Source organism: Cebus imitator, unplaced genomic scaffold, assembly GCF_001604975.1.
Source record: "Cebus imitator isolate Cc_AM_T3 unplaced genomic scaffold, Cebus_imitator-1.0 Scaffold338, whole genome shotgun sequence".
NCBI classification, from domain to species: domain Eukaryota; kingdom Metazoa; phylum Chordata; class Mammalia; order Primates; family Cebidae; genus Cebus; species Cebus imitator.
In genome coordinates, this window is record NW_016107653.1 from 1504404 (window position 1) to 1529873 (window position 25470).

The 25470-nt window shown below is 64.3% G+C and overlaps 1 protein-coding gene across 2 annotated transcripts; it reads right to left on the reverse strand.

The window, feature by feature from the left end:
- Positions 1 to 429: 429 nt before the first annotated feature.
- Positions 430 to 24691, reverse strand: AKT1 (AKT serine/threonine kinase 1). Of its 2 annotated transcripts, XM_017505398.1 has the most exons (14): positions 24428 to 24691; positions 21936 to 22059; positions 10171 to 10299; positions 7163 to 7274; positions 6321 to 6468; positions 5735 to 5866; positions 5597 to 5662; positions 4844 to 4912; positions 4366 to 4491; positions 4155 to 4283; positions 3781 to 3995; positions 3270 to 3357; positions 1772 to 1874; positions 430 to 1455 (listed from the first exon to the last, which is right to left on the reverse strand). In XM_017505398.1, exons 2-14 carry the CDS (start codon positions 22006 to 22008, stop codon positions 1376 to 1378), a joined length of 1470 nt encoding a protein of 489 aa, XP_017360887.1. In that variant the 5' UTR covers positions 22009 to 22059; positions 24428 to 24691; the 3' UTR covers positions 430 to 1375. The 2 variants fall into 2 exon arrangements, with proteins under 2 accessions (XP_017360887.1, XP_037586177.1); XM_037730249.1 differs by lacking the exon at positions 24428 to 24691 and having other exon boundaries at positions 21936 to 22062.
- Positions 24692 to 25470: the final 779 nt, after the last annotated feature.

Consider the following 25470-nt stretch of genomic DNA (forward strand, 5'->3'; position numbering starts at 1 on the left):
ACTGTGGCCCAGGCCATGATCTTGGCCCTAGCTCTGAGCCTTCCTGGTCGTCAGGGTCTCATTCACTGCCCCACCCAGGGGAACAGCAGCTGGGGCTGGGGGGCAGATGGCCACATAGTCCAGTGGTCTTCATGGCTGGAGTGAAGCTGCGTGGGGTCAAGGGAAGAAGAGGTGGATTCTAAGGGGGCAGGGCCAGCCAGGGCCTCCCATGTCCCCTCAGGCCAGGACTCTGAGGATGGGAGAGGCTGTCCCTGGGCACAGGACTGCAGACTCTAAGCCCACCACGAAGCCTGTCCGCAGACCTGCTGGGGCGGTGGTGCCCACAAGCGGAAAGGAAGAAAAGCAGCTGCTCTGAGGATGCTGGTTCCCTCCCGGGCTCCCACTCTCTCCCTGGCTGCGCACTCCTCCACCCAGCAAAGTGAGCCAAACTTGAAAAGCAACTTTTATTGAAGAATTTGGAGGGAAAGTTTCATATTATAATAGTAAAAATACTAAAGTTGAATGTCGTAAAAAAACGCCATGGTGCAGCAGCAGCGGCAGCGTCCGGCTGGGAGGGGCGTGGAGGGCCCAGGGACGGCCACCCCCAGAGCGAGTCAGGGCGGGCCTGGGGCAACAGCGGAAAGGTTCAGCGTCAAAAAGGTCAAGTGCTATCGAGGAGAGGTCATCTGACGGGAGGCTCCCGGTGGGACAGTCACCAAGAACCATGACACAGAAGGGGGAAGGGGGAGGGCTTTTCTGTCACCAAGATTAAAAACCCCCAAAATGCATTTGAACATGATACATAATAACAAATTGAAACCTTGCTCCTCTGTCCAACTGGGCAAACCCTGGCCCATCTCCCATCCCTGGTCCCATCCCAGGGGGCCCAGCCTCCGACATCCTCAGAGATGCAGCCCTGGTGCTGGGGGCTGCCGTGTGCCTGCCTCCTCCAGGAGAGGGTGCCGGCCAGCATGCCACAATGAGGTTGCGTCTGGTGCCGCCAGGCTGAAGTTAGGCCCAGGGCCACGGAGAGATGATAGCTGGTGACAGCCTGTGTGGCTGGCTGATGGAGTGAGGGGACCCAGCGGCAGGACCTGCCCGGCCCCCCAACCCCACATCGCGCATAGCTGCAGAATTGGGTTGTTCTGAGGGCTGAGGCCACATCCAGAGAACAAATCAGATGAAATAAATTAAAACCCGCAGGACAATTTTCTTGCCTACCCCGCTGCGAGGTAGGGTGCCGCCCACAGCACAAAATGTCTTTCCATCTGGGCTCAGGAGGACGGCATGGCTTCTCTCAAATGCACCGAGAAATAAAAACCATTAAATACAGATCATGGCACGAGGCTGCCTCTCCATCCCTCTAAACTGTGGTCCAGCGCAGTCCACCGCCGCCTCAGGCCGTGCCGCTGGCCGAGTAGGAGAACTGGGGGAAGTGGGGCCTGCGCTCGCTGTCCACACACTCCATGCTGTCGTCTGTGGGTGTAGACAGCTCAGACTCGGGCACCCCACCTCCCCGCACCTCCACCTGCCCACAGCTCCAGTAGGGAGCCAACCTCTCAAAGCACGGCCAGCACACTGCCATGCCACCAGCAAACTGAGGCCCCACAGCTCGACCAGGGGACCTGGGCCTCAGAGCATTGCCTCCCACCCTGATCACTGGCGCCCTCCAAAGGAATCTTTTAAAAATTTAGATGTTAAAACATCTGAAGCCAAAAAAGCAGAACAGTGCAGGCCTCTCTGAGTGTGGAGAGAACGGGGAGTGGGCGGGGCAGGCACAGTGGCCCCTCACCTTGGTCAGGTGGTGTGATGGTGATCATCTGGGCTGTGAACTCCTCATCAAAATACCTGGTGTCAGTCTCCGATGTGACCTGGGGCTTGAAGGGTGGGCTGAGCTGCAGAGGTGGGCAGATGGGACCGTCATGAGCTTTGCCCCCCACTCCCAGCATCCCCAGCCCCTCACGGCGGCCGGATAGCCAGGGGGGCTTCAGGCAGCACGGATGTCAGAAGCGACAAGCCACCAGCCCCCCCCACCGACAGAGGCAGCTCGGGAAGGGAGGAGCATAAGGGGTGTGGGAGCATGGAGACACCCTCATCAGCTGAGTCGCCAAGCTGCCCTCACAGCAGCCCCAGCAGGCAACAGGAGGTGGTGCAGCCCAGCTGTCAGACACCCTCTCTGCTGCCAGTAGAAGGCGATGACTTTATTTCCTTTTCCTTTCTGGTTTTCTTATTGGTCTTCTTGTAAATTGGGAAAGAGAGAGACTGTGGAACAAGGTGCAGAGGGCAAGCCCGCCCTGCCTCCTTCATGGCTCAGGGACCACAGGATGGCAGCCTGCTGGCATCTGGCTGCAGAGAGGACTCCTGATGACCCAGGATCAAGAGTAACTAAGAATTTACGTGCACATGTGAGGAGCTGCCAGAGAGCCCTCAGGTCCCGCAGTCAAGGACCCCTTCTAGCACTGCCCCATCCCAGAGTCTGGCCTGGACACAGCACTGTCCACTGTCAATTAGCAAAGCCTCTGGGCAAGGAGGGGCAGAGGCTGAGCACTGCCCAGGCACCCCCATACCCTTGGAGGGCAGGGCAGGGCAGGGCTGGAGGATGGCAGGCCTCAGGACAGGAACTGGGACCAGGGCCGGGGCACCGTGTTGATGGGAGGACAGGTACCCAGCTGGGTCCCAGTGCAGCCAGCTGCACGTGGCCTAGGACAGGCATTCAGGGAGGGGCAGGCTGGGAAGTGGTCAGAAGCACACCTGGCGACGGCACCCAGCACCCAGAGTGCAGGCTTCTGAACCCAGCTGCAGACCCATCAGCCAAGATGAGGGCTGGGGTCCCTGAAAAATGAGCCCCCAAGATGGCAACTCAGGCAGAAAGAGCTCCCTCCCTCCAGGGTGGACTCCCCCATGTGCCAGAGCTGTCCCTGCACAGCCAGAGTAGGGCTGGGCTCTCCTTGCAGCAGAAGGGACTGAGGTCAGACAATAGGAGGAACTGGTGGAGAGCAAGGGGCAGCACCCCTGGTCCACCGCCAGCCAGCCTTCTCTGCGCAGCCTCAGGGAATGGACTCCTAAGGCTGGCACTTGGTGTGACACACCTCCAGGGGGAGGAGGAAGTAAGAAGGACCAGGCCAGTTTCCTGATGAACTCAGCAGTGCCAGAGCCTCTGCGCACCAGGCACTGGGGTTGGTGCAGCAAGGCTGCCCAGGCTCCCAAGGTGAGGGCGTGAATGTGTGGGAGTGCCGCGAGCATGCCATGTGCATGCCATGTGCGTGTGGATACGCGGGGAGTGGCCGCACCTTCTTCTCGTACACGTGCTGCCACGCGATGCCAGCAAAGAAGCGGTGCTGCATGATCTCCTTGGCGTCCTCAGAGCCCCCACCAAGCCTGCAGGCAGGAAACAAGGCCACAGTGTTGGTACTGCCACCCCCAGGCCCCGGGCTCAGGCCCCTCCTCCTGCTGTAATGCATGGCCTGCCAGAGAGTGCTTTCCGGGGCCAGGGAGGGGAGCCAGTGGTGCAGCATCTGAGCAGCTGTGGGTAGTGAAGCACCCCAGGGCTCACAGCAGGGCAGGGGCATCCTGAGTGGGTGTGTGGGGGCTGCAGGGTTGGGGGCAGAGGCCCAAATGCCCCAGCCTGCCCAGCCACTCTGCCTGGGCCTGAGGCTTTGGGAATGAGCCCTGGCCACGAACATCAAGCTATGGCCATCAGCGTGGTCTGGGAGGTGCCAGGACCCCCTGGCGCAAGGGCAGCTGCAGACTGGGGGTGAGGGGACGGAGGCAGAGCCTGCAGCTGGGATGGGTGGCCCTCACCTCTGCTTGGGGTCCTTCTTGAGCAGCCCCGAGAGCAAAGACTTGGCCTCAGGGCCGAGTGTGCGCGGGAAGCGGATCTCCTCCATGAGGATGAGCTCAAAGAGCTTCTCGTGGTCCTGGTTGTAGAAGGGCAGGCGGCCACACATCATCTCGTACATGACCACGCCCAGCCCCCACCAGTCCACCGCACGGCCGTAGTCATTGTCCTCCAGCACCTGCACAGGTGGCAGACGGGCAGGACGGCATCAGAGGGTGTTCGGGACACTGCCGGGGGAGGTGTCGTGATGTGCTTGGGGCACCGAGAGGGCATGGCCCTGCGTGTGCTCAGGACAGGGGGACGCAGCGACGCATGTGCACACAGGTGGGGTGCACACCTCGGGGGCCAGGTACTCAGGAGTGCCGCAGAAGGTCTTCATGGTGGCACCGTCCTTGATCCCCTCCTTGCACAGCCCGAAGTCTGTGATCTTGATGTGCCCGTCCTTGTCCAGCATGAGGTTCTCCAGCTGGGGGAAAGGTGGCCTCAAGGTCAGCACCGCCAGGCCCCGAGGGCCCTGCCCCCCTCCCCCCGCCTGCCCGTGGCTGCACCTTGAGGTCCCGGTACACCACGTTCTTCTCTGAGTGCAGGTAATCCAGGGCTGACACGATCTCGGCGCCATAGAAGCGGGCCCGGTCCTCGGAGAACACACGCTCCCGGGACAGGTGGAAGAAGAGCTGCAGGAGGCGTGACCTGAGGTACAGCCGTGGCCGGGGCCTCTGCCCCCGCAGCCTGCAGGGCTGAGTTTTCTCAGGCAGGGTCTCAGGGCATTGGGCACAGGGAAGGGAGCAGCCCCCAGAGAGCTCGGGGGCCTGGAAAGCATCAGAAGCCCTAACTCAGCAGGAACAAGGCGCCCCAGAGCAGGCAGCTGCCTGGGCAGGCATCACCACCCACCCTGCAGGGAGCACCGCCCAGTGCTGTGCAGAGCAGCCGAGGCTCTGGGAAGAACCAGCCCCACCATGGGCAGCCCAGCTGCCAGGGCTGGGCCCACAGGGCCTGAGGCCCGTCCCCCGCAGCCCCAGCCCCTACCTCGCCGCCATTGGCGTACTCCATGACAAAGCAGAGGCGGTCATGGGTCTGGAAGGAATACTTCAGGGCCTGCGAGGAAGCAGAGCTGGAACCACAGCCCCCACTCGGGGGCAGGATGGCAGCCCCGCACCACGCCGCCCTGCACCACGCCGCCCCGCACCACACCACCATCAAGCTGGGCCCCAGGAAGCCCCTCAGGCTCTAAGGAGCGTTTCAAAGGTTAGCCAGGTGGCCGGGGCCCAGATCTCCAGGGTGGGCTGGGACCTCTGCAAGGTCCCAGATGCACCCTCCCAGGCACAGCCACCTGCACGCCTTCCACCACAGGCGGCTGTGCTTTTAAAGCAAAGGCCCCACCTGCGGGAGAATCGCCTCCAGTGACCCGGAACTAACCAAGCAGAACTAAACCCCTCCTGGGCCAAGTCCCCAGGACGGGGCCCACCTAGCCAGAGCCTCCTCAGAAGCCCAGAAGGTGGGGCTGCAGGGGTGTGGAGTGTGGCGACCTCAGCAGAGTGCAGCGAAGACCCGGGCCACCTGCCCCACCTGTCTGTACATGGGGGCGGTGAGCACAGCCCCCCAGCACACACCCGGCAACCCCACAGCTGACCCTCTAGGGCAGGCCTGTCTCACCAGTGGCGGAGTCCGAGTGCCTAAAGCCCTCACGTGCCCCAGAACACAGGACAGCGCCCCCGAGAGACCGCCCCATGAGTGGCTACCTGGCCCCAGCCCTGCAGCCCCATCTGGGCTCCCACTCACCGTGAGGAAGGGGTGCCTGGAGTTCTGCAGGACTCGGTTCTCAGTGAGCGTGTGGGCCACCTCATCCTGTAAGGGAAGGCTGGGTGAGCTGCCGCCCCGTGCCCTCGTCCCCACTCCACCCAGCCACCCCGGCCCCACCTTGGCCACGATGACCTCCTTCTTGAGGATCTTCATGGCGTAGTAGCGGCCCGTGGCCTTCTCCTTCACCAGGATCACCTTCCCGAAAGTGCCCTTGCCCAGCAGCTTCAGGTACTCAAACTCATTCATGGTCTGCAGGCAAGCACCAGGGTCAGCAGGCGGCACTGCCCACAGTGCCCAGCTGGTTGGCACGCATGGGGTGGCATGAGGGGCCCCAGAGTCACCCTCAGCAGACTTGGAGAAGGAGCCAGGAGGGTCCCCTGCTTTACACCTTGTGACCTGCTGGGCTCAGTGGGGACTCCAGGCTTACAGGAAACATGGGGCTGTGGCCCCAGCTCAGAGTGTGGGGTTCGGGAAAGAACAGGGTGATGCTGTCCTGGCAGGCCTCGGCAGCCCCACTTTTCCTCTGACATAGGGAAGGGGACCCACCTGGGGGGCAACTGCGCTCACATGGAAAACCAGCCTAGGTGGGGATGCTGTGGAATACCAAGTTTCTCCTGGACCGAGCTGGGACCCCATGACCCACCCAGCCCTCCACACCGAACACAGCCCCACACACAGGCAGAAATGTGGGGACAGGTCTCACCACGCGGTGCCTGGGCTTGGCCAGGGACACCTCCATCTCTTCAGCCCCCGAGTTGTCACTGGGTGAGCCCGACCGGAAGTCCATCATTTCCTCCTCTTGCTTCTTAAGTCCATCGGCTACCGTCTGGATGGCAGTTGTCCACTCCTCCCTGCAGGAGGTCAGGTGAGGCCACAGCCGGGTCAGGAGCGCCACCCACCAGCCTGGCAAGCATGGCCCCACAGCTGTCGGGGTCCCCAAAGACAGCCCTGAGGAAGCCACCCCTTGACCTGGGCTGGCCACACACACTCAAGGTCAGGAAGCCCTCCTGCACTGGGGGCACCCAGGCTCCACCCCCAGCAGGACTCCCCTAACCAGCAGGACTCCACCTCTGAGCCGGACTGGCCCTCTCCCACCAGGTTTTTCTTTTTTTGAAACAGAGTCTCGCTTTATCACCCAGGCTGGAGTGCAGTGGCGCAATCTCAGCTCACTGCAGCCTCTGCCTCCTGGGTTCAAGTGATTCTTGTGCCTCAGCCTCCCAAGTAGCTGGGATTACAGGCGCACACTACCACGCCCAGCTAAGTTTTGTATTTTAAGTAGAGATGGGGTTTCACCATGTGGGCAGGCTAGTCTCCAACTCCTGACCTCAGGTGATCCACCTGCCTCGGCCTCCCATAGTGCTGGGATTACAGATGTGAGCCACCGCACCCGGCCTCAGTTTATCTGAGTTATCTCCAGCCTCAGTTTCCCCACCAAAACACCACAGGCAGGACTGGGGAATGAGGCCAGCACCCCACCACCCCCATGTCCCTCCTAGGTACTGGGGCCACCCAAGCCACCCGGCCTAGCTGCCGCAGCCCGCATACCGCTCCTCAGGCGTCTCCACGTGGAAGGTGCGCTCGATGACGGTGGTCCACTGCAGGCAGCGGATGATGAAGGTGTTGGGCCGGGGCCGCTCCGTCTTCATCAGCTGGCACTCTGCGGACGGGCAGGCAGGCGCCTCTGTCTGCGTGCGTCCCCCTCCCCTACCAGAGCCTCACCACAGACCCAGTCGCACTGGCCAGCTCCCCTTGCACTCCACCCACCAGGTCCTGGGAAGCCCCATCTCTTCCTCTCTGCAAGTGTCAGTCTCTCGCCTCACAGAGTGGGGCTAGGACCCCCGTTCCAGCTCGGACACTCCACTCCAGGTTGAGGCAGCCCCATGGGACATCTGGCCCGGGTCAGGTCAACCGCACACCATCATCCCCTCCTACAGCCCTTCCTTCCTTCAGTCTCTGAGCTCCATGGTGCGCCAGGCCTCAGATGATGAGGGGTATGGAGACCCCACGGAGGGGCTGGCATGAGGGGGCCACCTGGGAAAGCAGCTTTTCCCCCCTGGTGTAGAAATGTCCTGCTATTTTCCCAAACTCACCCTGAGTACCTGGGAAATACAGCCACCTGGATAACACGCACACCTGGGGCACAGCCACACCTGCAGCACACGCACACCTGGGGCACACGCACACCTGGGGCACACGCACACCTGAAGCACAGCCACACCTGGGGCACGCACACCTGGGACACGCACACCTGTGGGACACACGCACCTGGGGCATACCCGCACCTGGGGCACAGCCACATCTGGGGCACACGCACACCTGGAGCACAGCCACACCTACAGCATGTACACCCACAGCTGGGAGCTGTGGGAATGCACAGGGCCCTGAGAGGTGTGAGTGGAGCGTGCAGCTGCTGGGGCTCCTTGGCAGGCTCTGGCCCAGACTGTGCAAAGCAGGAGGGGGTTCAGGGGCCAGTGAGGGGGCTCTGACATTCCAGCATGGGGCCCTGGTAACCACAAGGGGGCCCAGCCAGGCAGCGAGGGAGCTGTCTTCCAGGCCTGGGGGCCAGGAGAGGGCTCGGGACAAGCCTGGTGGGGAGGGTGGCCTGTGTCAACACAGGCAGGGGCCGCGGAAAAGCCGTGTGCGTTCCCGGCACACCCACCTCCACTTGGTCCTGCACAGTCCAGTCTACAAGTACAAGCTAGAACACCATCCCCAGGGCCAGTCTCGAGCCTACTGCCCCGGAACCCTTCTCCAGGGAAAAGCCCCTGGACAGACCCAGCACAGCCCCCGCCCAGCCCTGCTCCTTGGCCAGGCACTCCACACCACCCACCTATGGCCTCATCTGAAGGCCCCAGCCTTGCCCGCTGCTCAGGCAACACTGCCAGCTGGTGCCCACCGTGTGCCCCTCCAGAGAGCTCCCTTCCTCCTTCCTTCCTGACGCCCTTGGCCTGGGGAACACATCCTCAGCACTGCTCCCAGCAAGGGCCAGTCCCAGTGCTGCCAGGCACGTAGGGGGTCCCCAGCCTCTCCCTGATATCTGAAGCCCCCAACCCCAACTGACAAGGTGCTGGGGAGGGCATGGGACAAGTCACAGTGAGCCTCCTGTGTGGTTACAAGGCTGTCAGGGGATGAGGGCGTCTGCCTTCCCGGTCTCCCCTCATCCCCAGGGTCCCCTACTCTCCCAGGCTGCCCTGCTGCCGCTGCACTGAAGCTGGAAGAGCCAGGGGAGGAAACCCCAGCTCACAGGAACCAGGTCCTGGTAAACCCCACCTCCACCCCAGCCCCTCAGCCTAGGGCTTTGCAGGGCACGGCCTCTGCCCTCTAGAAGCTTCAGGGCACGGTTTGCGGGCCACTGCCCGCCTAGCAGCCAGGGTGCCAGACTGACGCACCAAGGCTGCAGTCCCTCCCTGTCCAGCCTGGAGATGGACTCCCTGCATTTAACCACCTCCCAGACTCTGGACCAGAACCTGGGGATCCAGCAAGGTCAGGGGAGTTAGAGGACCCCAGGCTTCAAAGCAGGGAGGGCAGAGCTACCTGGAGGGGACGGCCGGGTGCAGCACGCGGGGATGGACCCTAGGACCAGCCCTGGCTGAGGACCTCACTCTGCACTGCAGCCCAGCCTGAGACAGATCCTGGAGGCCCGAAGTTAACCAGCCCTGCCACACAGATGTCCCACAGCTGGGGCCTAATTAGCCACTCAATCACACCTGCACGCCCAGCCTGTGTCCCTGGCTGCCCCAGGCAGAGCTGGGCTCTAGGGCAGGGACACAGAAAATGGAGACCAGGCTGGGAGGCCCACGCACCCCCAGCCTCCCACCTAGCAGGGTGCCTGGTCTCCACACCTGGGTCCCTGTCTGACATGGGTCGGGTCGCATCTGCCCCGCTGCAGGTAGGGAATAAAGCCACAGCAGGGTGTAGGGGACGGCCACATCTCTTTCATCTCTGTGGGATGCTGCGGCCAAGGTCCCCCGCTGGCCTTTCTGCACCCGCCCCTCCTTGGGCAAGCAGGCTTCTGCCTTGCAGCCTGACACAGTGGAAGCAAAGGCCCCGCCACAGGGTCTGGGGGCCGAGAGTCTGTGCAGGGAGAGGCACGGGCTCTTCCTGGGGTGACACCCCCATGTACTCCTGCCCCCTCACCCATGGGGTTTCCCAGGGAGAGGCTCTGATGGGCTCCATCTGCCTGCCTTGGAGGAGGGCCCCCGGGTCAGCCATCCACCCTGAGGCCAGGTTCTGCTGCCACTTGGCTGGACCCTTCAGCCTCCAGAGCAAGGACATCAGGAAACTACTCCATGATCAGCCAGCCTTGGGACTCGGCCCGGAGACCCCGCCCAGCCAGCCTCAGCCTTGGGCCTTGGCCCAGAGACCTCCCCACCCCTGCCGCCCAGCCAGCCTCAGCCTTGGGACTCACCCGGAGACCCCCGCCCAGCCAGTGCACGTTCCTCGTTGGCCCAGGACATGGAGGCTGCAGGGGACCCCACTGTGGGGCCTGGTGGGTATAAAGGGCTCCAGCCAACTCCCAACTCCAAACCCCGAGAGGCCAAGGGGACACTCACGTGCCACAGAGAAGTTGTTGAGGGGGGCCTCGCGTTGGTCCACGTCCTGCGGCCGCTCTTTGTAGCCAATGAAGGTGCCGTCATTCTTGAGGAGGAAGTAGCGTGGCCGCCAGGTCTTGATGTACTCCCCTGCAGGGGAGCAGGTAGTGAGGGCCACGCACACAGCCCGTCAGACCCCCGCCGGGTAGCCAGGCAGCAACCAGCTGTGCCAGGACACATGTGCCTGAGACGCCTGAGTCCCGGGGAACAGGCAGGGGGTGGGGCTGTGTTCCCTAGGGCCAGTGACAGAAACGGCCCTGGGTCAACGGGGAGGCAGACTCGCCCCACCACAGAACCCTCTTGGAAGAGCCACCCTTAGCTGTGTCTGAAAACGGGCTGGGCCAGCTGGACTCAGGGGACGGAGAGCCATTGACAGGAGGCTGGAGGAGGTCTGGGCCAATCCACATGGCCTTACTGGAGGAGGAGGCACCAGCTATGGCTGCAGGGGCTGCAGGGATGAGAGCATTCCCCAATCAACCAGGGTTGGCCTGGTGGCGACTGCAGGTGACAATGACGTGTGTGGGCTGCCCAGCACGGCTGTCCTGCCCTCCAAGAGGATGGAGCATGGCATCCAAAATGAGAGGTCGGCACCACTCAGACTGAGGGCCAGGATCCTGGGACAGGACTGGCCGCTGCTCTGGCACAGCACTCCCAGTCTTAGGGGCCTGGAGCATCGTCCTGGGCACTGCCAGGGAAGCCGGACCCGGAGGTGGCCCAGCCAACTGGGCAGGGGCCCCAGGCACAGAGGGTGTACAGGCTGAGACCCACACTCAGGCCCTGCCGCGTCCCAGCCACGGGTCACCCAGGTGCACGGGAACGTTTTCCCTCAAGTTTTGCAGCATCAGCCATACGCAGGCGTTCACACTTCAGAATCAGAGCAGCTGTCCCCAGTGATAGCCCAGCAACGAACATTTTTCATACTGACACTTGGAAAAAATGTTCCACTTATGTTTTGCCAAGCAAGGAGTTTGAACAACAGGGAACTTACTAATGAGGCAACTGCCTCATGGGAGAGGCCGCTGGGCAGGGTAAGGGGTTGGGGGTCCCTGAGCTCTGGGGCCTGCGTTTTCCTATCAACCTGAGCCCAGACAAGGACACCTGGAGGGATGTGGGGGACAAGCAACTTTCCCATCACCAGACCACCCACCCCCAGTCCTGCTCAGTCCACATGGTGAGTGCAGACGCGCCCAGCACTCCCTGGTGCACAGGGCAAGTCCCAGCACGGCAGTGGCCCCAGGGGACTCAGAGGACACGGGTCATGGGCATCCCTGCAGGCAAGGCATTCCCTCTTCCGGGGACCCACAAGCAGTTTCTTCACTCTAAGAGGTGAGCCACCAGGGCTTCGCAAATGGCACCCCAGGCCAGGTGACCTTTCCCTCCTCCCCAGCCCCAGCTGCCCGATGCTCCTCCCGCCAGCACCACAGGGCATGGCCTCCACCGGACCAGCTCTTGATCTGCCAGAGCCAGGGCCGCTGGAGGGATGCTGGTGGTGGGGGGGGACACCCCACCCAGCAGGGCTTGAGTGCGGGGAGAAGCTGTTGTCAGCTCTGGGGTGGACCCAGGAGGGGACAGTCAGAGCCCACCCATGGCAGCCTGACACCTCCAGAGGATGACAAGTGCCCAGTCGCAGGGAGACGGGTCCAGGGCTCAGAATCTGCCCCCGTGTCCGGGAGCACTCACCAAGGGGCCCACTCACCCACTCCGCTGCCCTCCATGCCCCTGCTGGTGGGCTGCCGGGCAGGGGTGGTCTTGCCACCCTTGGGCACCGGCCCCTGGCCATGAGGACAGTGGCTCCTCCACTTGCGCCGTGTCACCCCAGTCCTGGAGCCGGGAGTAGTGGGGCCCTGGAGCACCTGTTGTCAGGGCTGGCCGTCCAAACCCAAGTATGCGCACACACGAACATACGTGCCACGCAGCTCTACCCCACCTCCCAGGTCCCCTCCCCCAGCCACAGGGCTCTGCAGGGGCAGCGGGCAGGCAGGGGGCTCTCAGCGAGAGCAGAGCAGGCTCAGGGGGCTGCACACGGCCAACCCCACCCGTCCCCCATCCTGGGCCACCCCACCGCTCTCGCCCACCCGCCTGCGCGCCAGTCTGGAGCTGTCGGCCCCTGATGGAGTGCCTCTCATCCTGCCAGCTGCCACTCCCCAGGATGCTAACTGAGCAGGAAGACTGATGAGCACCCAGGCCCAGCACCCCGGAAACCCATCTTGATCCACCAACTGCTGCAGGCCCCCACCGTGCCCAGCACGGCCCCTCGCTGTATCCGTGTTCACAGTCCACGTGCCCAGCCCCAGGCTATGGGAGCTAGATCGGGGAATGAGGGAGGGGCAGGCCAGGATGGGCACTCGCCAGGCGTGGGGGCTGGGAGAGAGCAGATACCCAGCCCGGACTACTCTTGGGGAGACCTGGGGTGGGCAGGGACCCAGCTGGACCCTGGGCTTTCAGTGCCTTGCCCTCGCCTGGCCCCACAGACCCAGGGAACAGACAGGATTAGCTCGGGCCCAGGTGAGTGAAGGAGCCTCACTCCGCCTTTGCCTTCAGCAGCCCAGCCCCTGGCCCAGCACACAGACCCCTCCAGGGGAGGAACAGGATCCCCAGGGACCTAGGATAGGGTGTCCAGAGACACACAGGTCTCTTTCTTCATCTCCCACCCACAGGGCCAGCCAGGCGATCACTTGGTGGGGTGCCAGCTGCGGCCCGGGCCGTGGCTTGCATCTTAACAAGTTCAGCCCAGACAGGATGCTGGGTGGGCAGCCAGCCCCGACAACAGGTGCCCCAGGGCCCCACTACCCCCGGCTCCAGGACTGGGGTGACACAGGATGGTGCAAGTGGAGGAGCCAGCACCACTGTCCTCATGGCCAGGGGCACCCGCAGGCCGGCACCTGCCTACTAAGGGTCCCTCAGGAGGGTGGGAGTACAGACACATAGAGTCCTCTCCTTCACTCTCCTGAGGGTCCCCAGGGGTGTGGGAACCTGTCGTCCAGGCCCTTCTGGGGTTCCCCACCCTGTGGTCGTTCTCAGGTGCCCCCCATTCGAGGCAGGAGTAGAGGCCGCTTGGAGAGGCGTAGAGCCAGCGCTGGCATCCCTCCCACCCCACCCACTGCCTGCAAAGCCGAGGGCACCAAACACAGAGTGGGCACAGACCCCAGGGTGCCACGCCAGGCCCTCACTCCAGATGGGTACAGGCAGGCAACAAATGGGGAGCTCAGAGCATGCCCCACCCACAGAACAGAAGCCCACACACAGCCAGACCCATCCCCCACCAGGAGCCACTCCCAGGGCAGTGGAGACCGCCCGGCATCCAGGCCCAGGGGTCTCTTCAGCCCCCAACTCTCACACCCTAGGGCTTGGCACAGGAACCCCCAAGTCCCCAACCACTGCACATGCTTCAGATCTGGAACCTAGGGTCCCAGCGCAGCCCTGGCCTGGGCCTCAGGTCTGATCCTGGCAGCAAAGAGGACTCGGTGCCCCTTCAGGAATGCCAGCAAGGCCGGGTAGGGTCCCCGTCCAGAAGACATGAGGGAGGTGAGTGGAAGACGGCAGTGAGAACCAGTCCCACCTCCCTGCCCCACTGCTGGCCCCGTGGGGTGGGGGAAGCAGCAGCTCCAGGCCACCTACAAGGTTCCCGCAAGGCCAGCCCTGGGCCGGGTGGGAGCCACTCTGACCTTTAACCCTGTGGCACTGCCCTCCCCCTCCAAGACCAGGTCCTGTGAAGCCACAAGGGAAGGGGCTCCTGTGCCCGACTGAAAGCCGTGACCCTCCCGCCAGCCATATACCCATGGCCCAGGGCTCTAGGCGTGGAAGGTGGCTGCCCTTGGTGGGGGTTAGGCCAGACTCCTGTGCCCTGCCTGGGGGGAACAATGGAGCTCAGGCTCCCCCAACTCCTCCTGCACCTCCTGGGCCCCACAGCCCCAGCCCTGGTCCCTTTGGCATCCCTATGTCCTGGGTGGCCCTCTGGCAGGAGCGAACTTCCATCCCCAACCCCGCTCATCCCCACAAAGGGACTGAAGCACCGGTTCCTCCCCAGCAGCTCTCCTGACCAAATGCCAGGGTTCTGAGAGGAAGCTGTTCCCACCCGGCCTTCCCCCACCCATACCACGGGGGCCACACGGACAGACACAGGCAACAGCCCACCCTCTCCTCGCCGCTCACACAGGTGCCCCAGCCACACTGAGTCAGGCCCCCAAGGCAGCACCCACGAAGACACGGGGGCCAGGATCTTGTGCCATCGGCAGGACTGGATGGGCCCCCAGGCAGGACTGGCTGGTGGGCTCTCTGTGCCCCAGGACTGACACGCGTCTTCCTGAGCCACCAGGTGCGTCGGCCCTCCAGGCCACTACGTCCTCAGCTCCAGGAATATTCTAAGTCCCCAGTTCTCAGGAAACTGCTGGATAAACACTTCGCAGAGACGGTGGTGGCAGCAGCTGGCAGGGTACCAGGCAGCACCAAGCTGCTTCTCCACAGCGAAGTGAGCCCAGCAGGCCCGGGGAGCGGGCGCCAGCTGACGGCAGCCACCTCGGTCCCCACCGCCGACACATCCATCGCCCCGACAGCTGCCGGGCACCCATTTACCTTCTCCAGCACATTGAGCAGACGGCCCCGCTGACGGCAGCCCGTGAGGGGCCCGCAACCCACCCTCCCTGCCTGCCAGGAAGCTGCACGGCTCCCCGCGAAGGGCCCAGCCCACCAGGCCTCTGCCCACCAGGCCTCTGCCCACCAGGCCTCTGCCCGGCCTGGGAGTCCACACCCCTTTACCAGCAGCCCTCGAACCCTGTAAACAACCAGGCTGGGGGCGGGGCAGGGGAGGGGCCACACAACAGATGCCAGCTGACCCCACTCGGGTGGAGCCCCCAGGTCTGTGGGTGAAATACACCCAATCTCCTCCCAGCACAAGCCCTTCTGAGTGGGCACAAGGAGCCCTTCTGCATGAGTAGCGGTGTCCGTTCCTGACTGGCAGGCATGGTGGGCAGGGCTCATCATGCCCACCAGCTCCCTGGGGAAACTGAGGCTTAGGGGAGGTGACCCTCAAGGTCACAGAGAGGCAGTTCACAACCAGAGACCCCAGGTCCTGCTGCCTAGGCAGGGATCATAAGTTAACACAAACTGCAGGTTCTTCACAGCCTTCGGCTCCACCAGCAAGCAGGCCCAGCCTGACACGGACACATCGGGAGGAACGTGGGTGCAGGCAGGGGCACTGCCATTGACCCCTCCACCTCACTGAAGCACAGCTGGAGGCGCTGGGCCCCTCTTCCTGCCGCTCCAGGACAGCACCCGGCTCTCAGCTTTCCATTCTCCTGGGCTCTGCTGCGGTGGGGTACTGGACCTCCCTGGCGCTGCTCCTGACACCACCTGAGCCTGGCTGTCCTACCCACAGGCACTGCCCATCACTCACCCCTCGGGCCGGCAAAGGCACCCCACCAGCCACACAGCCATCCATCACAGAGCCCACCCGGCAAATCCCGAGACTCTGTGGATCAGGCCCTGAGCCGTGTGCCTGTCCCTCACCTCATTTTTGGTGCCCCCAACCAAGCTCCACCATGTCACGGCCCACCCGGCTTACTCAGGACCCCTGCAGATGAGGCTGCAGCCCTGCCCTCTCCCCGAAACCCCAGAGGGCTTTGCCAGGTGCCCTCCACCCGCTGGGCTCCTAGGGCCCTCACCCTCACTCCCCACATGGGAGGAAGCTGGGCATGAGGAAGGCACGCAGTGCCTGCTGCGAGGGAGGGCTGGCCACAGTGTCCCGCATGTACACGCCGCCCTCAGGAAAGGAAGTGGAAACAGACACAGGCGCCTTCTGGGGCTCGGCCGGGGCACTCAGCCGTGCCCACACCCCCCTCCTCCCTCCTCTCCCGGGCAGGGCCCCTGGCGGGTGAAAGACTCCAGTGCTGGCCTCCTAATCCAACACTCCAGGAAAAGTGCCTGCACTGCTGGGGGAACTGGAGACCGGTGGTGGGGACCCCATCCTCCACACCAGCCATGGGAGCACCCCCTCAGAGAGGGGCCTTCCTTCCACCTCCCTGGCCTGCCCTTGTTTCTGCCCTAACTTGGAGCCACACCTGGGGCAGGAGGCCCCAGAGCACGGCTGACTGAGAGTGCCTTCTGAGCCCTGGCTTCACCCCCACCCAACCCGGCTCCTGCAGCTCCTCAGCTCCGCGCCCTACACCTGGCGGCTGTGTCCCTGGCCCTAGTCTGTGGGGGAGCCAGCCAGTCCCTGGCCAGCAGAGGGGCCCCTCTGCATTCTCCAGGCCCAGGGAGCAGCCGCCTGCCTCCCAGGCTGGCCCAGGGGGTGTCTCCACCCCTGGGGTCCCACTAAGGGCACTACCCTCAAGGGCCCTGGAAAGCCCCACCCCTGAGCTGAACAACCAGCTGATGGCCTGGGCAGGCAGCCTGCCAGGTTACAGGGTATGGGTGGGGTCTGCAGTCACAGCGCCCCAAGGATCCCACCCCAAAGCCCCCAGCACTGGCAGTAGAGTCACCAACAAACTCCCAACCCCCTCAGCACCAGTGTTTCTGAAATCTGAACGGATCATTTCTTAAGGTTCAAGGAAAACACACCTGAAGGCAGGGTGGTGGGAGGGAACTCCCGAGGGGGATGAGGAAGTTGGGGGCCTCGGGCTCGTCCAACGACTCCGTCCTGGCCTGGAGCCCCCAGGGCCGGCTGCCAACCTGCCCGGGGCCCAGCATCAGGCTGGGGAAACCTTCTCCTGAGGCCTTGGGACTGGGCCCAGGTGGTCCGAGCCGCAGGAGCAGCAGGCGTCTGCCCACCCACTGCGGGCTGGGGAGCAGGTCCAGAGCCACAGCCGCCAGGCTCCAGCAAGGGAGGGCCCGAGGGCAGGGTGCTGGCCCAAAGCCGGGCCGGGTGTGCCCAGACAGGGGGGACGCCAGCAGCGGCCACGCCGGTTCCCGCCGCTCGCCCTCACCAGGACTTCTAGGAACCCGGCCTGATGCAACCTGGCCGGGCCACCGCTGACAGCGGAAGGCATGCAGGGCCTGGGAGCCGGCACAGGAGCTGAGCCTCCCACCTTCTGTCCCCTCCTTCCTGGCCTCAGTTTCCCGTTCCTCGGAGTCCACCCCCACAGGGCATTTCTGCCCAGACAGGGCCAGCAACCAAGAAGCAGATGGAGGAAGAGCCGCCCACTCAGGAACCGCCAGGCATGGGGCTGAGGTCCAGGGCTGGGGCCAGCGGTGACCTGGCACCCCCACTCAAGGCCACCTCAGCTTCCTCTTTTGTTGTTTTTGAAGAACTCAACAAGCTCCCAAAACAGGAACCTCCCCAATGCTGGCAGCCTCCACCACAGCCGGGCCATGACCTCCACCAGACTGTGCCTCCTGCCCCACACCCGGGTGGGTCCAGGGCTGCTGGGGCTCCCACCCTCTGCCCAGCCCTCCCCGAAGGGGCTGTTGGGGACCCTCAGTGCTCCCCCAAGGATGCGGAGCGTGGCACTAACCAGCCGAGGACCACGGGAGTCAGACTGATGCCACCCAGACACAGCCTGGGGCTGACCCTCAACTGACAGCCTGGGAAACTGAGGCCCAGGAGGTACAGACAGCCTTGGCCTAGAGCCCACAAGGTTCCCACAGGCCGAGGGGAGGGTCCGTGCCCTCCCTCAGGGTCCTGCAGGGTCCCTCATCCCAAGGGGTAATGAGCAGCCTCCATCTGTACACAAACAATGAGCCCGGGGCCCTCCCAGCAGCTGATCTCTGAGTGGGCTTGGAGCCCCCACAGACCTTCCTTCTAACGGGTGTTTACTCAGCAAAGCCAAGGCCTCCTCCAGGTTGAAAGGGAGTGGGCTGCGCCCCACCTCATGCAGGGACCCCAGGACAAGCTGGCTGGCTGAGCGGCAGCTGGGGATATGGTAGGGGTCCGTTCACTCACCGACACGGAGTAATACATGGGGTAAAGCCACTCTCTCCCCACCTTGGTGCCCCCACATGGGGACAGCTAGTGCCAGGACCTCAAGAAGCGGGGAGGGGGTGGGAAGGAGGCCCAGCCCAGGCACCTGCTTGGGGTCAGGGACCCCCCTCCATACTCCCCACTGGGATGCCTGGGGCTAACTTGGCAGGAGCGGTGAGGGGCTGCCCTGAGGCCTGGACTGTGGGGTCTGTGCCTGGCATGGGCCTGGGCTGGGGCATGGTAAGGACTCAGGGGTCCGGATGCTCCATGAGCTGCATGAATACAAGGTCCCGTGTTGTCCGGGCCCAGCCAGGCATGCAGATCCGTGGCCTGGACACGCCTCTCACATGCACTCAGGAGCAGCTTCCCTCAATCCCTGCCCACTGGGCCTTGGCCTGCCAGGTCACGACCTGTCAAAGGTAGCCAGGCCTGCAGCTCTTCCCCAGGTCCCTCTCAGGCGGTGGGCAGCCTGAGGGAGTCCAGGAGGTGCCCCTGTGGCCAGCACCCACTCCCGACCCAGGCCCAGGCCCAGGCCTTTCTCAACAGCCCAGAGACCCTTATCCTGGGCCCCGGTGTCCCAGCCACCCTCCTCTGCCCTCTCCTGACCCACCTGGTCCAGCCAAGTGGACTGGGGACACTCAGGAAGACAACTGCAAGTGGACAAGGACAGGACCCCGGGGCTGGGACAGGGCAGCTCTCTGTGGGGCTGGGCGGCAGCCAGGGTGGTACGGGGCCCCAGGAGTGCTGGGACAAACGGGCAAGGTGAGCAGGCTGCTGGAGGAGAGTCCCTCAAAAGAGCCACCCAAGGAAGGAAACTGCTGGCGGGGTTCAGCCAGACCTGCGCCCCGGCCCAGGATTGACTTTTTTAAACTGTCAACCTTCAAAATTCAGGATAGTTCACACAACAGAACAAATCTTTGAAGACACAAACATCTGAGCAGCACAGAGCCCACCAGGCCCGGCCACCAATGGCCACAGCTGAGCTGCAGCTGCTTATCCTGAGACAGCCAACACGGGGGGACATCCGGCCCCGTCCCTACAGGCCCCGCCAGCCTCCTCACCAGCTGTGCCCTCAGCAGCCTGAGCTCACCCTCCAGGAGCCACCTTCCTGTTAAATGTCAGGCCCAGAGGCCTCGCCTTGGTCCAGCCACAGGTCCACACAGGCCTGGGGCCGGTACACCCGTGTCCCCATGCCAGGTCCCTTCCGCCCCTGAAGCTCCTCTGACACACACATCAGAACAACGGAAAGCAGCCTGGGCCACTCCCGAGACAAAACCTGCCTCCCAAGGGGCAGGAGAAGGAGCTGGGCCTGGAGTCTGCAGACACTGCCACCCAGCCACTCACACACAGGGCATAAACACCCCAACTCCTCTCAGCGGCCACAGCACCCCCAAAGGTACCATCATGCCATGCGTGGCCAGCCCAAGCAGCCGTGGCGGAACTGTCACCTGGGAGTTCAGCTGAGAATCAACGTGCCCCAGGCCATGGCCGTTGGGAGTCCTGGCGAAGGAGACGCGTGCGGGCGCACTCCAGGACAGCGCCCTAGCCTTCGAGGAAAGGCCAGGAGCAGCAAAGGGCACCTGCAAGGGGCTGCGGCTGGGCCCGGAGGACAGTCACTGCATCTCTCCCCGCTTCACCCCTAGCCAGGCCTGAGCACTGTTAGGCAGGGGTGGGGTCCGCCCAGCACAGCCCTGCTGGGGACAGGGAGGCAGCTGGCGCCTCCAACCAGTGTTGCGGGTGGGCTGGCCCTGCCAGCAGGATGGCAAAGCACATCTGGAACACACAGCGGACCCGAGGGACAGGGAGTGGGAAAACTAGGCAGGCCCTGGAGGACAGGCTTTCCTCAGCAAGCAGGGCCTGCCTTGCAGGTGGATGCCCACCTGCTCTCGGCAGCAAGAGGGGCTGTGCCTGCCAAGGGCATATGTCATATCCACGCCACCTCCCGTCCTCAGTGCCCACTACACCGGGGATGGAGGAGGAAGAGCCGCGGGGAGAGGTCCAGGACCCTCTCTACTGGCCTGAGGCTGGGGACCAGGCAACAGAGCCCGGAGGCTGTAGAGGCTGGCTGGACCCCAACTCAGGGACCCCACAAGCCATTCTCCACTCCACAAGGTCTCCCTCCCACCACTGCACCCTGGTGTAGATGGGGAAACCGAGGCCTGAGGCGCTATATGAACTTGCCCTTGGAAAGAGACACAGTGGTGGAATGGCAAACAGGGCTCAAACTCAGCTCTCTGGATGCCCCACTGGGCCTGATGTCCCGTCCCCCCAGGCCCCTCCCGAAGGCATGACCTGAGCAGCAAACTGAAACTCACCCAGGCCTCGGACAAGTACCCCTGCCTGGGCCCAGCTGGCTGATGGGTGCCCCAGTAACTGGGCCTGGGCCCCTGGGCGGTTGAGGCCCTAGAATCTCCTGGGTCAGCCCTGAATCCAACAGTCCATCAACAAACATTTGCCGAGGATGAGGAGGCAGTGGCCCCAAGCAGCAGGTGGCGTGTGGGACACAGAGGGACAGCGTAGGAGCAGGGGGTCCCCAACACCAGAGGGCTATGAGGCAAGGCGACAGCACCTCCAGGCACAGGGAACAGGACTCCTGGGGAACAAGCAGGGACAGCATGGGCAGGGGATCGAGAAGGTATGCTGGGCAGGAAGCCACGCCAGAAGCTCCCCAAGGACTGCAGGCTCTGCAGCCTCCTTGTCTGTCTCGAGGCCCTGCGTGCCATCCTGGTAGCTGCCCACTCGAACGCTCCAAACACACAGCTGACCACACCCCCCATACCCCTGGCATCTCATCTCAGTCACTCCTTCACCCCACCCCCAGGCTCCTGTGGCTTCTCAGGCCTGTTCTTCAGTGAGCTCCTATACATCCCACAATGCCCCATCTTGTGACACCCACTTTTGCCACACTTCCCTGTCTGCTCCAGCTGTGTCTGGGGTCTCCCCACTAGCACATGTGAAACACATCTGCTAGAGGGTGTATGTAAAGAGGGGTGAGCTGCTGGCATGAGCTCACTAGAGCTTAGGAGGGAACAGGTCTGGAAAAAGAAGTCAGGAGGGGTGGACTGATCCCACCCTGGGGCAGGAGAAGGTGACTGCCCCAGGTCCAGAGGACCTGGACCTGAACAGGAACCTGCCCCGGCAGGACAGAGGAGCCAGACAGCTGTCCAGCATCCTCTGCACCCCGCTGAGCATGGAGGGTGGGCGAAGCAGAAAGGCCTACACGGAGTTGGAAGGGGTGGGGCTGTGGCCCCGGCTCCCACCCCACCACTTCCTGGCCAGGCCCCTGGGCCAGCACCCCCTCCATGGGCTGCAGGGCCAAATGAGAAGGAGGACTCGGGCTGGGGGGCCTGGGCTTAGCCAGCTCTGCAGCTCCAAAGCAAACATGCCCTGTGCCCATGTGGTACGGATTTCCCCCCACCCCCAAAACTCAGGCCTGAAGCAGGCACCAGGCCAAGCCAAGCAGCCCTGCCCTGCCCTCAGGAGCCCTTGGGCAGTGCTCCGGGCCGCCAGCGTGCCAGGCGCTGGAACAGCCCAGTGTCCTTGCCGCCTTCCAGGAAAGCCAGGAGAGAGGCTGGCAGCAGCTCCCCTGCCTGCGAGGGCCTGCACCAGGAAACCACTCCGATGGCCAGCCCTGCACGGGGCCTCATCCTCCCAGCCTCCCTAGGCTGGGCCCTCCAAGCTACGGGAAGACATGGGGCCCCAGATACTCACCCTAGGCCAGCCAGGACCCCCAGGGGGGGCAGCCTGTCCCACCCAGCAGGCCTAGGCACAGGCACTGAGACCCTGCGGCCACCCCCGTCCCTCCCTCCCCAGGCCCAGTTCCGGCACTGACCTCGTTTGTGCAGCCAGCCCTCCTTCACAATAGCCACGTCGCTCATGGTGCCCGAGGCTCCCTCGACGCTCATGCGCTCCTCTCAGGCCGGTGATCCCGAGCCCAGCTGACCTGGCCACAGCCTCTGGGAGAAGTAAAGGAAGCTGTGTGTGAGGCCGTGCCTGGCTGAGGGCAGCTCCTCGCCCCGCGTGAGCCCGAGACCCACCGCATGCGCCTGGGGCTCCACGGCACCTGCCTTCCCAGGGGGGCTGCCATCCCTCTAGGCTCTCTGACCCCCATGTGCCAGCCTGCCTTACCTCTCCCCAAAACACTCAGGCTGCCGAGTGTAAAATCCATGTAATTGAACACAGTTTCCTGGACCTGGGCCTCTCCTCAGCCTAGGCTCGGAGCCCCCAGCCCCTGCCGCCGCCACCACCCCCAACAGCCAGGCCCTGAGAGCTGCTGCCTTGCTCACCTCCCCATTCCCACCTCCCGGGAGAAACCCCAGGCCCCTCCTAAACCACAGCGCCCCTGTCGGTCTGAATCTGGTTCATTCATTTGACCAACGTGTACCGGGCGTTGTGCCAGGCCCACTGCTGGGCGCTGGAGACAGAGAGGTTCAGACAAGTCCATCAGTGAGGAGCACCCAGTCCAGGGTAGTTACAGACCCGTAATTACAGCAGTTGGGAGGTAGCAAGTAAGTGGTGGAGCACTGGACAGTGCCCTCCAGCAGTGCCCACCTGCAGTGCCCACCAGCCAGCCCTCACCTGAGCACACTTTGGCCATCAATCCTGTATGGCTTCCTCATTTCCCCTCTGATGGATGAACTCCTAGGCATCCCTCAAAACCCAGTTCCTACATCACCAACTCCAGGCATCCCCAGAAACAGCATGTGGCATGCTCTTCCTGTGAACAGTCCTCTGCTACCCTTCCAGAGGGGCCTTCCTGAGGGGAGGAGGGTCCTCTCTGGGACCTCTGGGCCAGGCAGAGACCCCTGGCAACCTCTGTGGAATGGATCCCAACATGGGTCTTTCCACAGCCGGCCTAGATGCTCTCCCTCCCGCCAGGCCACCTTTCTGGCCTCCTGAGGCACGGGCTGAAAACCCAGAGGGTTGCTTTGCACTGATGGTCTCAAGCTAAATTTAGAATGGCAGGAAGGCCCACTGCTTTGTGTCTAATGCCAAGACAGGGAAGACCACACCTTGCCCAAAGTGGGAAGTGCCCCAAGTGCTCAGCAGGAAGGAAAAGCAGGCCAGATCCCAGGAAGGCACCGCAGGACTCTGAGGGCAGAGCTCCCGACGAGCAGGGCCAGTCTCAGGCACAGGGGGCTCTGACACACCGAGTGGGGCAAGGCCTGGAGGCAGAGGGCTGGACTCAAAGACCTCTGGATGTCCCCCCACCCCCAGCCCCGCCCAGGCCGCGGCCCCTCCAAGGCCTGCTGCTGACAGAGTCAGACAGCTGTCCGGAACCATGTGTAAAAGTACATCTGCGCACACACAGGGGGTGTACGTCTGCACAGAAACGTATATGCCAGGCCAGCGCAGGGCTGCCCGTGAGTGGAGGCACCCCAACTTCCCACAGCCTGTGTACCATAAGCACATATTCTTGCTACTATTATTATTAAGGTCGCAACTTAAAAATAAAACTATTCTGCTCCGAAAGGTCTCCTCCGTCTAGCTCCAGAACCCCGGTGCGTGAGAAGTCCACACAGCTGGAGAGGGAGCAGGCCCGCGCAGGGCCCTCGGCCCTTTGATTGGATGAGGGACTTAAAGCAAGGCCAAGGGACCCAGGAGTGAATGTGGAGGGGCTCTGGCCACAGGGCAGGGGCCCAAGCCCACCCGTTGACCACAGCGGCACTCAGGGGCCGCCCCGCCAGGACAAGCTCGCCAGCGCCCAGGATACTCGATCCGAGGGGCAAGCCCCAGCTCCCTCCAGCCCCGGCCTCTGGCACGGGCGGGCAGGACCCCCAGGGCCCACCCAAGACAGGAAGCAGTTCCGGGGCCCAGGAGGGTCACAGTCCTTTGTGGCTAGCCTGGGTACCCCGGCACCACAGACAACTTTCTGTCCGTGGGAAGTGAAGTCTCCTTCCGGGGCCCTCCCCCAGACTTGCAGGCCGGCCGGGGCGAGCGTTTCTCCCAACCCCCCGGCACCTCCGCCGGCGGCCTCGCTGGCCCCGCGCCCGGGGAGCCCCACGGCCGGCAGGGGCGCCCCGAGCCCCAGCCCCAGGCCCGGCAGCGCCCCTCCTCCCGGGCCCCGGCCTCGCCCGCCCGGCGGAGCGGCCTCCCCAAGGTCATGCGGGAGGCGGGGGCCGGCAACCGGCACCCCCGGCGCCCGGCGTGGAGCCGCCCTCCCGCGGCCGGGCCCGCGCGCCCTCCCCGCCCAGGCCGCTCGGCCACTTCCTGCTCCCGCTCCTCCATTCTGGCGGCGCCGCGGCCCGAGCGGCCGCGAACAAAGCAGCCCGGCCCGCGGGGAGGAAATCCGGGCCCCGGCGGCCGCGGCGGGAGGGCACTCACCGGGCCGCCGCGTCCGGGCGCGAGCGCGGGCCTAGCCGGGCCGCGGCCTCCGGCGCCCGCCGCTCCGCATCCCCGCGGGCCGGGCTGGGCGGGGCCGGGCTGGAGGCCGCGGCGGGCGGGTGTTGCTCGAGGCCGGGCCTCGCGTGCCGCCGCCGCCCGGTGCCCGGTGCCCGGCGCTCGGTGCTCGGCCGCCTGCTCGCGTCCTCCGGGCCGCGCTGGCTGCGCTGGGCCGGCCGCCCGCCGCGCTCGGTCCCGCCGCCGCCGGCCCGCCCTCTCCCCGCCCCACGCCCGGAGCCGCCCGCCCACATCCGCCTCCGCCGCCCGGGGGGCCCCCACCGCGCGGCCCGCGGCTAAGGCGGAGTGCGCCCGGGGAGCGCGCGGCGGGGCGGCGGGGCGGAGGAGCGGCCCTTGCGGCCTGGGGCCCGGGGCTGGGCTGGGCCGCTAACGGAGCCCGGCCACCAGTCCCGTCCGGGGCCACGCCCTCTCTGGCCTCAGTTTCCCTAGCTGTAAGTGACCCGGCGCTTCTGGGCTCACTCTACCGTGACCCCACTAGAACGGGCCCGAGACCGGCCAGGGAGGAATCCCGGACTTCCGCCTCCACGGCCCGGGGTGGATTAGGTTGACTTCAAGGCTGTGCCCCATGTGTGCGCTGCCCCACTCTTGGGGGCGTGGAGGGGAGGCCAAGAGTGTTCTAAAGGCCCAGTCCCAGGACCTTGTGCCTCTGGGGAAATGCGGGAGGGCGCCAGGACAGCAGGTCAGCTGGAGTGGGCTTCCAAGGAGCAGGAAGGCTCGGAGGGGACTCAAGCGTTCACCTAGGCACCAGCAGCTACACTCGCAAAAGGGGGGCTTGGCTGGGGTCTGGAAGAAGAGGGGCACACCTTGCCTGGGTCCCATCTTGAGCTGGGAGCAGACACCAGCCAGAGGAGGGGTGGTGTCTAGGATGGGCTGTGACAGCTGAGAGCCAGGACCCTCCCTGCTGGATGGACTTGGTGGGCCCCGATACCCAGTCGGAAGTCCACTGGGAGGCAGATGGCCCCCGTATG